Below are 13,821 nucleotides of genomic sequence, written 5' to 3'. Positions count from 1 at the left end.
TGTTAAGCATTCACAAGTCACAACTGGACCTACATGCACGACCGCACACACTTTGAATTCATATGAACTCCGACATGAACAGATCATCATTCTACGCCTTACTGCACCTTAAAGCTAAAGTGCATACTTTCTGCCGCCCCATATGAGGAATTCTAAGTAATGACAACAAAACTGTCGGCGCGTCCACATGATACAAGCCTTCAGTGATCATGTACAGCCCCCACCCCTCCTCCACACAGTTGCTAGTAGCCAAGGAGGACACTGAGGATTAAAAAACTCTACAGAAGAGGTAATTATCTTCACTTGAGTTTCTGCAAGTGAAAGTTGCCAGACGACACAATCTTCTGAACATACTGAGAAATAGAGAGAGAGTTGTGTGGAGCTGATAGTCTTAATTAACTTTGTAGCAACATGGTTTGAATGTAACAGATGTTCATCAATATAAAAAAAGTTACGCACTAAAGCTTTAAGGGTTAATCTATCCTCTCTGGTGTCACAGAGACTTCACAAAGAAATTATGAATTATGAGCACAACTGGACCTCATATGTCATTAATAATAACAGAAGGATAGAAACAGGATGAAAAAGAGATGGTGTGCAAGAAGTTTTCACCAAATTTCATTCAGGTTTCACACTTTTTTGTGATGTCCTGCTAATAGACAAACAGGTCCGAAAACTATTGTTTGGTAGAGGTACAAAATACAACAGTTTCCAAAACCTAATTGCTCAATAAATTGTGCATAAAGAGATCTGTGTTTGAATCTGTGGATCTTCATTATGACCTGCATTTGGCATTGCAGAAGCCAAAACAGCTATAATGAGTCAAATCATCTGTAATTGATTTATATTCTGATTGTTTGAAAGGCCATTTTCTATTAAATCCTGCCTCTGCTGAATTGAGGGCCGGACACATCTGCAAAGCTTACGAAATCATTTAGCCTGATGCTCTTGTTGGAAATACTCTCCCAAGAGCCTGCCTTTGTTCTGCAGGCAGGAGGCCACCCAAACACGTAAGACGGTAGTCATTTACCAGTATGCAGGATCTGATGGAACAAACTTTTATGTGAAAATCTGTCTGTAAGTGGGCAAGTCATTGGGGTCATCAAGGCGACTCTTCCCATCGCAGATGTTTTTCAGAAAATAAATGGGGTTTGAGACTCATATTCCGATTGCGCTGTATACCTTTCCAAAGAATGCTCCTAAAACCAGAATAATACCAGCATATCCCACATGTCCTAACAGGCAAATGCTACATGCTACGGATCATGCTGTTTACATGACCTGTATCAAATTTGGAATATTGTCACATTCTGAATTATAGTGGAATATTAGTAGGGATGGGTATCGTTATTATCGATTATATCAATACCGATATTGATATTGATACTGCTTATCGGTACTGATACTAATCAATACTCGTTTCGATAGTACTCTTTATAATAATTATAGTATAATTTGGTAAGTTATTTTATTATTACTTTTGGCAGAAATAAGTGAAATTAGAACTTGGCTTGGGTCTTGTAGGAGTTGTTTCATTTTTTCACCGACAAATAGCCTAAACTGTACACACACTGCACTGCTACGTTCACAGCTATAACCTTAAAGCTTAGTATTCACCAGCATTTCACACATAAACACACACACACACACACACACACACACACACACACACACACACACACACTGCAGTGCATCATTCACAGCTATATGCTAAATTTATACTACGTACGAAAATGTATGCACAGCAATTCATATGATATCTTAAGAAACTCGGCGACTTCCGGCTGGTCCCGTACAGAGCTCTGTGAGCTGTCGGTTGTATCAGCGGCCATTGCAGTTGAATTTAGGATTTTTTAGGATTGTGGTTTGGATTAAAACACTCCCAGATACGAACACGCGTTTCCTGGGTGTGAGTCTTTTGTTTTCCCCGTGAAGCAAACTCCACTCCCCGGCTTGAAAGTGCTGTTTGAATTACAGTACCTCAGAACGCTCTCTCTCTCTCTCTCTCTCTCTCTCTCTCTCTCTCTCTCTCTCTCGCCTACACCATACACACATACCGGTATGCGCTCAGTTTTTCTTCAAATAATAAATAAAAGGACTTCGCTACTTGTTTTATAGCCTAAAACAGTTTAGTTTAAAAAACCTTTCCCAGATGGGTAGACCCGGGGGACGCCCTGGTGGCGTTACTTAAAAACTGTAAGAAGATAGACGGATAGTAGTATTGTTTGTCCAGGAGGTTATCGATATTTCGGTTCTGACCAGTCCGGAGCCCGTACCAGCTTACTACCATTTCTCAATGCCCATTCCTTAATATTAGTGTGCAGGTAAACATAGTCATTTGTTTTTTTTGTCGAGAGTTAGATAAGTTACGATTCTTATGTGCGTTAAGTATGGAGCTGAAGCCTGGAAGTGATTAGCCTAGCTTAGCATAAACACTGGAGGCAGAGGGAAACAGCTAGCCTGGCTCTGTCCAAAGTTCAACAGTAAACCTACCAGCACCTCTAAAGCTCACTAATTAACACTTTGTATCTTTTTTAATCCATAAGCAAACAGAAAAGTAACGACAGATTGTGCTGTTACGTGCTATAACTATTTCCTGATGAACAGATTTCCATCTTCCCAGTTCTTCTTATTCATCACTTATGAACAGAGCTGAAAGTAGAACTCTAACCCTCAACATCTCAGTTTTAGGAGTAAGAGTATAGTAGTGAACAGATACAAAACATGCACAAGACTTAAGGCAGAATTCAGGGTTTTTAATTCTCAGATCTGCAATAACTTAAATATAATACATAGATATTTGGATTATGTTGCAACTCAGCCTGAGGCTGCCCAAAAGTATAGTGGTCGTCCGCTGCTTGGGCGCCTGGACGAACAGAGCAAAATGTCCTAGACTTCCCAGCATGGCCGGTACACCCGTCCCACCATGCACCTCATTGTGTCCCTCCTCAGGATGGGGATGTTCAGGTCCTGGCCGGCGTCTCTCTGCTCGATGACCTGGCTGTTGTCGTCAGCTCTTCGCTTGTAGAGGGACACTCCGCTGTGCAGCACCCGCAGGTCCCTCCACAGGCTCGGATCGGCGATGACGATTACCCTCTGTCTCCTGGTTTTGACCGCAGTGGCCAGATCTTCGTCGCCGAGGCCGTTTTCTGTTGCATCGTCGCTCAGCAGCGAGGCGAAAGTATCCTGCTCCAAGGAGCCGTCATCAGTCTTGCCCATTGGTAACGCCACTGACAGTGCATAGCACTCGATCAAGAGTGCTGCGGCGAAGATGATGGACATGAGTGACTGTCTCATGGTGAAGATCTTCCAGGAGGTGCAAAGCCTTGGGTCCGTGAAGTAAGTTTCTTTCCGGAGCTCTTTGCTTCGTTGTTCTGACCCCCGAGATCGTATCCTCTTTTATATCATTTCAGACGCGCTGGATTGTGCCACGTTGGATCGTTTTGCATCATAGCTTCTCCTGTAGTGTTCAGGAAATTAGTTAAAAGCATTAAAACGCAGTTGGGCGGAACTCTTGCCGTGCTCAAGAGTGTTGTTGTGGCGGAGAGTTAATTAAAATCATCTCCAACGTGGTGGCTGACATTAGACTCCTGACAATAAAACAGTGGGGAACTCTTTGAGCAGGTGACACCAAGAAAAGCATTAATCCAAAATGACTACCCTTTAAAACAACAAGAAGGGATTACTCACCCGTGAAGCGCTTTGTGGTGTCAGATACTTGGTGATAGAAGCTGTGCTCTCATGGCATTGTTGCAACGATGTCCAATATGAGATTTAACCTTGGATTAGTGCAACAAAAAAAAAGCAAACAAATGATTCCTGAAGTGTTGTGTGTGTTCGTGGCAGAAGCGTCGTGTCAAAGAAAATGTTGTTTTGAGGAGAATATAGAGTAGATCTGCTCCCGAGGCCCAGAGGTAGAAGATCTCTTGCTGGATTGCCTAATTATGGTTGCCAGATGGGTGCTACAGGAGCTTTGCACACCTGGGCTTGCATAAGATCCATATGAAATGAGTTCATGTAATTTATGCAGGTGGCATTTGAGTCAGATCAAACATGTTGACAAACGTTTTTATTTGTGGCTGTTAATGAGAAGTTTGAAAAAAAGCAGTTGTGTTCTCCAACTAAGATCTTCGGAGCAGAGGCTGCGAATAACTAGCTTGTGAGCGCTAAAATATGTGACATTTAAAGCACTATTAAACAGTAGTTTGACAGAGGAGGGAGTTAAGATGTTACTGACATGATTTGCAGCTCTTTATAAAAGTCTGAAAGCTAGACATATCATTTAATGTCATTAAATTGTTAAGTTTATTTTCGTCTTGGTAATGTGTAGCTGGGCAGTTCAGATGGGAAGTGCCGTGGATCATTTCTTCTTGAAAACCATGTCTGTGGTTTCTAAAAAGTCTGGTATTTAAGAAGTATCCACACCCTGTTTTTATTAGCGTCTGAAAGGCCTTGTGCAGTTTTCAGAAGACCGGCAGTTTTGTTTAAATCTTATCTTTCATTCCTAGATGTCAGATAGTCATAAGTATCGTTGATGGGACGGGCGGAACCCTTCCTATGCAGTAGGTGTTAATGGTGTAAAGAGCTTGTAGCTGTTTTTGGATGGTGTTTTAGGTATGAAGAAAGTAATAGTTTTGTTTTGCCAACACTTCAAAATCACATAGTAACCTGCCAGTGACAGGACTAATGAAAAATATAACATAATCTTTCAGCTAATACATATTTCGAATAGTTTCTCATTAATTCTCTTTCAACAACAGTAGAAACAGTACTTATTTGAGATTTAGAGTTGATTTAGGTCAGGGAAAGATGGTGGATTAGTATTAGGCAAGGCAAAAAAAATGATGGTTGAGTTAGAGATACATTTAGGCAACCCCATACATATAGTGGGATAGCCAGGCTTCTAAAAGGCACTGAGAAAATCAACATAATGACCAACATAAGTATTTATTACCCATGCTACAACCTTCCATCAAATTTCATGAAAATCGTTTTTTCCGTAATGCTGCTGAGAAACAGATCAATAAACCGAACCGAAAACTAAACCTCCTTGGCGGAGGTAATAATGGGTTAACATAGGTTAGCTTAAATATGCCTCAGCGCAGAAGACAGAACGTGAGTCCTGCTTCCTGGTGTTGGTGTTACACGCTTTCTACACTAGTGATTGCCTATAAAGTCAATACAAAGACAAGAACAGGCACACTTGGCTCGTAGTGATGCAAATTTCTCCATGTACAAAAATAAGAAGATAAGTAGAGGATTCTGAAGGAAATACAAAAAGAAGTGAAGTTTCTGGTAAGTTTTCAGAGTCTGAGCTGATTTTGGGTTAGACAGCAGACACACACTGAAGGTGATTGTGTGCCGCAGACAGTGCTACATTTCGTCAAAAAGAAGAACTAAAAAAGGGGTATCTAAAAGCAAGAGGCTGAGATGTGCTGACCAGCTGACTACACTGATGGGCGCCAACCAAAACACGAGGCTCAGGACTTTGAAGGGAGGTGTAAAAAGAGCCAACCGTGTGCTGAGGGAAAGACGTACATGTGTTAACCAGTCCCTTTAGCACAGCGCCGCTTCTCTTTATTACGATACCAAGCAGCCGTCCACACGACGCAGGCTTAAGTGTTATTCCAGCTAGGTAAATACAGGACACAGATCGAACAGCATGTGAATGTATTAACAGGCACAAATTAAATTATGTTGCTGAAATTCCAACACTTCTGCGTTCTGCCAGCCGGTTCTGAGGTCTGACTGATTGAAATCTCAGTTTTCGTTCGCTCACTGACAGGTTAAAGAGTTCTGTAATGCAACATGGACACAGGACTTCCCCTTTACAGGGGCGGGAAGTTCTGGTGGAAATTTACTGCATGTTCTCATATACAGTAAGCAACCAGAGAGTTCTGCTTTCACACCAAGGCAGAGGTGGAAAATGAATCTTATTTCAGAGGGAATTGTTTTGTATTTTACTCCACTTCTCAATTCTCAAGTTTTTTCAGATCTGTTCATGTTGGGTTTTTTCCTTTATTTGCCATTTGACAGCGCAGAAAGAGACAAGAAACGAGGTGACAGAGATAAGGGTTTGAAATTCGAACAATCCAACCTACGGACACTGAGGTTATGTGGTAGGTCTACATGCCACCTTAACCATTAAGCTACTTGGAACTTCAGTACATGTAAAGAAAAAGTCTGAATACTGCAACTGATCTGAAAGCATGAAACACATCTTTCATCTGACAGCCAAAATAAACTACTCTCTTTAACTTCTTGGAATCTTGGAATTAAAAGGGTTTATCGCTGTATAGTCACAGTAATTTTGAGTCATTAGTTTACTTGCTAAATGAGCTGTGTAATTAACCCTAACAAGCTAGCTGACTAGCATTGTATCCAATAGCAAAAACATTACTCAGCTTACTTGGCATTTGTGTCAGTGACAATCACAATTAGTACATGAATATATGGATTATATTTCTCTTGTGTGGCCACTAGGGTACAAAATAACACCACAACCGCTCACAGACATAACCCTTACATGTTACATTTTTATGGCAAATGTATATGTATGTCTGTAAACTTAGCTTTTTTTTAATGCATTTTGGCATATCTTCCACACACAAAAACTGTGTTTTAGGTCACTGAAAACTCAGAGCAAAAATCAGAGATTTGTAAGCAGAATTAAGAATGAGGATGCCATCTTTCTACATAGCTAACTAGCTACCAAGCTAATATCAGTGAAAAATAGTCAAAGAAAAATGCCCCCCCCCCAAAAAAAATAAATGACAACAATCCTGGATGAGATTGATGCAGCTGTACAAATTGACATATTCCTTCCAAGTGTAGTGAAAAACGTTCATTGCTCCGAGCAACCACTACCGCTGATTCCATGTAAAATGGGTAATAAGATTGATTATGATTGGGTAGTCTCGTATTGCCAGATCTTCCTCCACAGTGCCGCGGAGGAAGGTCTGGCTAGCTTCCCTATGGACTTCAATCATAAATACACTATATATAAAATGACCATGTCTTATCTATCTATACCCTACATATAATATGTATAATAATACATAATGTTGGCAAACAAGTCACCTTGAAAAGCCTGTAGATGAAAGCCAAACACTGCTTTTAGCTATTAGAGGCTCATACCGTATGTTGGCAGAGGGTGTCAGAGTTGGCCTGGTGGTCAGGGTGTGACTGCAGGGGAAGATGAAAGTAAAGAGATAAAAGCTGATCTTGGACCTGGTGCTGCGTCTCAGGGTGAAGTATAAACATTCCCACAGAAAGTGACATCTCAAAAGTGGGGACCCATGTGAGCTGCGAGACACGCATGCAGGGTTTCCAACTGCGAAGAAAGAGAGAAAAACAAAGTCCAACACATTCATATCTCATCAATATAGCTGCAGAGATGCTGGTAGTCATGGAGATGGTCACTAACATGTAATCACAATGTTATACAAAAATAGCAACATCCGCACTCTGCATGTTGGAGACAAAGAGAGAAAGAAGTTTTCTCAGCATCATGTTTTTCGATGGCGGAATGGAATAATGAAATGCATGTAGAGGAGATTTTGGAGAATCTGATCCCCATCCAGCTCAAACTCGCCTCAGTGACCACACAAGCCCCAATGGTAATGCTGTGTGGGGGAATGTTGCTCCCATATTCAAGAGTTTGAACTTTAGAGATGCTTTACTTGACAAGCTTCTTATGCACTTTTGCTCTAGGAATATATCTTGAGCTATTTTTCATCCAGAAATAGAGAAGTATATTATATGTGGATCCTACAAGGGCCTGAAAACCTACTTTCTTATTCAGCTTCATATGGAATCCTTCACGAACACATTATAGAGTGGTGCTCATAAGTTTATGAACCCATGCTAAAGTTGACTAAAAAGAGGAATAAAAAAAATCATCTTTTGGAAATTGATCTTAATGCCTTAATTAAAAAAATTAGGAAAAGTCCAACCGTTAAGGACACCAATTTTCTTTGTGAATGAATAATGTATCGTAAATAAATAAATGTTCCTCCTTAAAATACAGGGTGCATAAGTCAGTACACCTATGTTAAATTCCCATAGAGGCAGGCAGATTTTTATTTCATGGATCCAGATAAATCCTGATAAAGTTCCCTTGACCTTTGGAATTAAAATAGCCAAACATCATCGCATACCCTTCACCATACCTAGAGATTGACATGGGGTACTTCCTATAAACAATATAATAATAATAATATACATCTCTCAATGCAAATCAAACCAGCTTTTAGGCTAACTGAAATAAAACCATGCCAATCTCTAGGTATGGTGAAGGGTATGTGATGATGTGGGGCTATTTTAATTCCAAAGGCCAAGGGAACTTTATCAGGATGCATAGTATCCTGGATCCATGAAATAACTGGGCCTTTAAAAATAAAAATCTGCCTGCCTCTATGGGAATTTAACATAGGGGTTTGTATACTTATGCCCCCTGTATTTTAAGGAAGAACATTTATTTATTTACGATACATTATTAATTCACAAAGAAAATTGGTGTCCTCAAAGGTTGGATTTTTCCTAATTTTTTTTTAATTAAGGCATTAAGATCAATTTCCAAAAGATAATTTTATTCCTCTTTTTAGTCAACTTTAGCATGGGTTCATAAACTTATGAGCACCACTGTATCTGCAAAAGAGACAAACATACTGGTTATTTTATTTTATTCAATCATTCATTTTATTTGTGTTTTTGTGGGTGCTCTTCTAACCAGTTTGAAGGTGCAGCTCTTTTGATAAAAGGTGATCCGAATTTAACGATATAAGATCTTAACCTTCACTCTTTGCTTTGTTATTCACACATATTTGGTTTTTTATAGTTATAAATTAGTGTTTCCCCTATAATTCTGGAGCAGCGCACCACCCTAATTTGAATTTCTATGCTGATGACACTGCTATGCATCAACTCTCGTGCAGGCCATTGAATACTTGCAAAATGCTTTTAATACCCTACTTCAACTAAAACTTGTTCTTAATGCAGACAAGGCCAAGCTTATGTTGTTTATCAATTCTAGGAATAGGCCACAAAACATACCTTTTGGTGGTCACTCTTCAGGAAATTGATGTTTATAAGAGTTAACAACCTCTTTTAAATATCTGGGTATTTTAATTGATGACTCCCTCACTTTTAAGCCACATGTGCAGCATCTGGTGAAAAAGCTTTTTTTTTTTATATGTGCAGACCTCTGCTCAGTGTCTTCATATTGTTGACAGCGCTTCCCATGCTTCCCAGAGGTCCATTACCAATTGTACAGCTTTGACTTGACTCACTGTGAGTTATACTCTCGGGTATGAAGGCCTGCTCTGTCATTGGTACACACACGCACACACACACACACACACACACACACACACACACACACACAGAGTGCGTTTCACTATCTTTGTGGGGACCCGTCATTGCCATAATGCATTCCCTAGCCCCTTACCCTAACCTTAACCATCACAACTAAATGCCTAACCTTAACCCTTACCCTCACCCTAACCATAACCTAATTCTAACCCTAATCCTACAACCAAGTCTTAACCCTCAAACAGCCCTTTAAAGTTGTGGGGTCCAGCATTTTGGCCCCACAAAGCTTTCCGGACCCACAAGTATACTGTATATGTTTGGACCCCACGAATATAGTTAAACAAGAACACACACACACACACACACACACACACACACACACACACACACACACACACACACACACACACACACACAGCCCCAGTGCATGTGCTACAGCCAACATAATCACAGATCGCTATAACATAATGGGTGGACACCTATTAGTTTGTGTGGCATGGCAGGCACAGTTTGACAGTCTACCGTTCGTTAAACACTGATGCGATTTCTTACTGTGCTTCATGCTGAGGTGGTGGACTGTCTCTCTGGCTGTCTGACAGTGAAAACCCCTCTGCTGTTTCTCAGCAACAGACTCAGTGGTTTGTTTATGTGTCTCACTCCCACAGTAACAAGCACAGTCACAGAGTTTTAAATTTAGCAGGGTTTGCATCGATATGAATAACTGGTATGTAGTTTTAAATGAGCAAGTGATTTAACAAGGTTACAGAGCAAATAAATACATTCTCAAATTGAGTTCCCTTTAATGTGTCATGTTTTTCCCATGTTCTGTCAGTAATTCATGTTAATAATTATTTTACTTTTGACATTTAGGCTTTTTCACTTTGAATGTAGCCCATTTCCTCCAGTACAAGAAAAAGATAAGATGAAAACATAATAAAATAAAAAATATACCAGATAATAAAAAATATTGTCAGTCATTAATTGTTAGCTAAAAAGTCATACTTAAGATGACAAAGTCAAAATCATGAGCTAAAAAGTCAAAATTATGACAAATAATTTTGTGATCAAAAGTGAATACATAAATGAATAAAAAGTCATACATCAAGGTCCTCTTGAATTAAAAGAAAATGCATAGATAGATAGATAGATAGATAGATAGATAGATAGATAGATAGATAGATAGATAGATAGATAGATAGCTCTTGAAAAAGAAATGCCGTTGTCATGGCGACACTTCCGTCAACTGAATCCTGTTGCTAAGTGGGATTCGTTGTCACTTCATTCAGAGAAAGAGAGAAGTGTATGTTGTTCACGGAACTACAACACTACAATGACCGAACAGCCAACCACTGTGGACAATAACGTCGGGAAATGTATGCTGCACAACTGGGTAGAAGAGGTGAGTGTAGTTAGTGCGAAATGCCCATGGATATAATTTTATTATTATAAGGGGGGAAACTGCCTCGCTAATGTTGGCTAGCCGCCACACGTCAGACTGCTAGTGTATGTAAAAGCAATAATGTACCCTATAACGTTAGTTTGTTGTTGTTTCTAACAGCATTGGCTACTTTTTACACAGTAGGCTGTGCGGTGTTATGATGCTGCGTTCTGGGACCGCAAATCTAATCAGCATTTTCACGCGCGACATGTGGACATGTCTTAGCGCGAAAAGCACAGGTTTACCGTGGTGTGCCAGTATTTCATTTCAGTGAGACAGCACATGCGGGCACTGGTACTGCACTGGTACTGGAATTCAGTCATGATGAATGGTATTAGTTACACCTGTGTGTGACCAGTCAGAAGTCTCTATGAAAAGGTGTATTACCACGGACCAAATGTTTTTGTTTTGTTCTAACGTTAGTCACATGTTACCAAAAATGGTGACCTAGTAGTCAGTAGCTAGCTGTTCTCACCTCACCTCTTTTTGTGTGAGTAGCTATATGTGTCCGTCCTTACATTAGACCAAAAGTGTATACCCTCATTTTGTTTTGACTATCAGCAAAGAGTTACAGGTGCAGTTTGTGTTAGTTTAATGATAATGATAAGCCTTTCATACATTGATTGTGTACTTTCATATTTCCTTTTCTTTGGTGCGTGTCATAATGGCTGTGAGACTTTTCTGCCTGTTGCATTACATTGCAAACTCAGTAATACAAAGAGTGACTGTCAACACTATTAAAGCTGGCACATGCTTATAAGTATTCAACGAATTGTCTCATATGGGCTTATAAACACAATACAAAAAATAAACCACAGATATTCTGAAAGGGGCATAAAATGTCCATCACAAAATGATCTTCAAAAAACGAGACATATTCAGTTTGCTATAAGACTAAGACAATCGGAAAACCTGGAGATTTGAGAGGCTGTAATAGGCAAATGTTTATTTTTGCCTTATCAAAATTGTTGCAGAGGAATTTTCTTTTGACCGACCAATCAACAAGTCATGTCAGTTCTAATCCTAAAAATAAAACACAGATTTTGAAGAATATCGGTAGTATACTGTAGCATAAAACACTAACAAGGTGTTTTTTCAAAACAAGACACAGGGCCTCTATTATACTTTTTTTTTCTTCCCATCTTTTAGTGTGTTATATACTTTTTTGTGTATGTAATAGATGTGCTGTACAAAAAAACACATTTCACTCCAAATGGAGCGTTCTCTCCCACAGGCAGCACTTTTTCTCAACTGCCTGAAACGCCTCGTCCACATTCCTGTTTGAAATTCCTCAATTAATGACTCTGATTAATGTCACTGATTGAGAATGCCACCCCAGCTTTAAATACATGCTGCCCATAGGTGCTGCCTGAGCAAGCACAGCCCGCACAGCGGCTTATTTGAATTTGGTTGACCATTCACAACAGAGTGGGCCAGCTGACCAATCAGAGCACACTGGGCTTTTCGAGAAGGCGGGCCAAGAGCTCACACAGGGTGTTTTAGGCAGAGGAGCTGCAGCAATGGGCAGTGTGAGAAACATAGTTTGTTTTTTGAACATCATTGCATTTAAACCTGTTCTAGTAGACAGTACAAAATACGATGCTGAAAAGGAGTATAATAGGGGCTCTTTAAAGATATAATATGTAACATTTTTCCACATTAAAATGTCTAAAAACAACAATAGCTAGGTTTTTGAGTTGAGTAGGTTACTTACATTCCAACAATGTTTAAATCCAGAGAAATCTGTCATTTTAAGTACACGGTCTGTGTGATTTGGTCGCTGTCACCTGTCAACAATAATAACAATCATAATAACTTTTATTTATATAGCACCTTTCGAGAAACCCAAGGACACTTTACAGAATTAGAGGTTAGCATCATAGCCTTTGCGCAGGCATCAGGGCTGTCATTATCTGCCAGAAGCAGTTATACATTGATTTTTAATTCAGTTTTAATGCATATTTTTACGATAAATCTTTTCTCGGTTGTTTTACTGGATTTTAGTCATCGGACATTTGGAACTTACGTTATCAGAGAAACAAGCCGAGCAAATGCTAGTGTCAGCTCGGCTCCAGCACCTGCCTTGCCCAACAGCAGTTGGAGACACAAAACTGATTTTTAATGGGAAACTGCTTTATTCAGTGTTTTTTACATGTTTAAATCACCCGGTCTGTTTGCTTTGGAGAAGAGGAGACCTCTGGGATAATTTGGCTTCCTGTTTAGAGACCCCTAGCGACAGAAAATGACACATTGTATGTTTGATTGAAACAAACACCGTAGACTTTACAAAGTGAGTATTTATTGCAATTGCTTTAGATTGTAACATGTTTTACACCATGTACTGTATGTCCATTTATGCAGAGGACCGTTGCTGCTCTCGACAATCAGCAGACGAGGACACAAATCCAGAAACGTGGACACAGGGGGATTCTCACGATGGACCAGGAGTCTAAAATGGAGACTGTAAGCACGCTGAAAGCAACGTACATCCCTCCGAAAAGTCCAGGGGTGAGGCTGCGGGGTATGTGTCTCTGTCTTTCACCAGCCACAGCATGACACAACCATTATACATTAGTATACACTAGACCAGTATTTTAGAAGAGTTGAAAAGATTTTATTCAGGTGGAGGTGTCCCATAGAGTACCAGATTACACATCACAGCATTCACATACAGTACACACTGGCGGCTGCTTTGACCTTTTATTTTTATTTTTATTTCACTGTTCAATGAATCTTTTTCAGATGATTTACTGTGCAGTAGTTCAGTAACGGAGTAGTCAGTTCATCTCTTTCATTTTTCCATGATTCAGGCATCAGAGGAGAGCTTTTGGAAAAACATATCGCCCAGATGATAAGGTAAATCAAGTATGAAGCAAGTCTTTTGATGCTGAATAAATTATTGCTGGAAGTGGTTTTGTTTATGGAAACGGAGAACACTGCCTGACCATGTCTTGAGGGAAACACGTCGGAGGAAAGTGATGCAATATTTACGCGTCTGGGTTCGTTTTACTGTTTCAATCACAGCTGCAATACCTTTTAAATCAGATTTTATGATGTTATTTTACATGGAG

At 39.8% G+C, this 13,821-nt stretch overlaps 2 protein-coding genes across 2 annotated transcripts in view; one reads left to right on the top strand and one right to left on the bottom strand.

Moving 5' to 3' along the window:
* Nucleotides 1–2,889: 2,889 nt before the first annotated feature.
* Nucleotides 2,890–3,297, bottom strand: pmchl (pro-melanin-concentrating hormone, like). The gene has a single exon (XM_078271812.1). It carries the CDS (start codon nt 3,295–3,297, stop codon nt 2,890–2,892), a length of 408 nt encoding a protein of 135 aa, XP_078127938.1.
* Nucleotides 3,298–10,624: 7,327 nt separating this feature from the next.
* spag8 (sperm associated antigen 8) overlaps nt 10,625–13,821 on the top strand; it is an 11,061-nt gene continuing 7,864 nt past the window's right edge. Inside the window, exons 1-3 of the mRNA XM_078271979.1 lie at nt 10,625–10,711; nt 13,112–13,271; nt 13,561–13,606. Of these exons, the coding sequence (XP_078128105.1) occupies nt 10,643–10,711; nt 13,112–13,271; nt 13,561–13,606 (275 nt within the window). The 5' untranslated portion in view covers nt 10,625–10,642. The remainder of the gene's footprint in view (nt 10,712–13,111; nt 13,272–13,560; nt 13,607–13,821) is intronic.

The sequence above is a fragment of the Sander vitreus genome, chromosome 16 (genome assembly GCF_031162955.1).
Source record: "Sander vitreus isolate 19-12246 chromosome 16, sanVit1, whole genome shotgun sequence".
In the NCBI taxonomy this organism is placed as follows: domain Eukaryota; kingdom Metazoa; phylum Chordata; class Actinopteri; order Perciformes; family Percidae; genus Sander; species Sander vitreus.
This window is presented reverse-complemented; position numbering and strand designations above follow the sequence as displayed.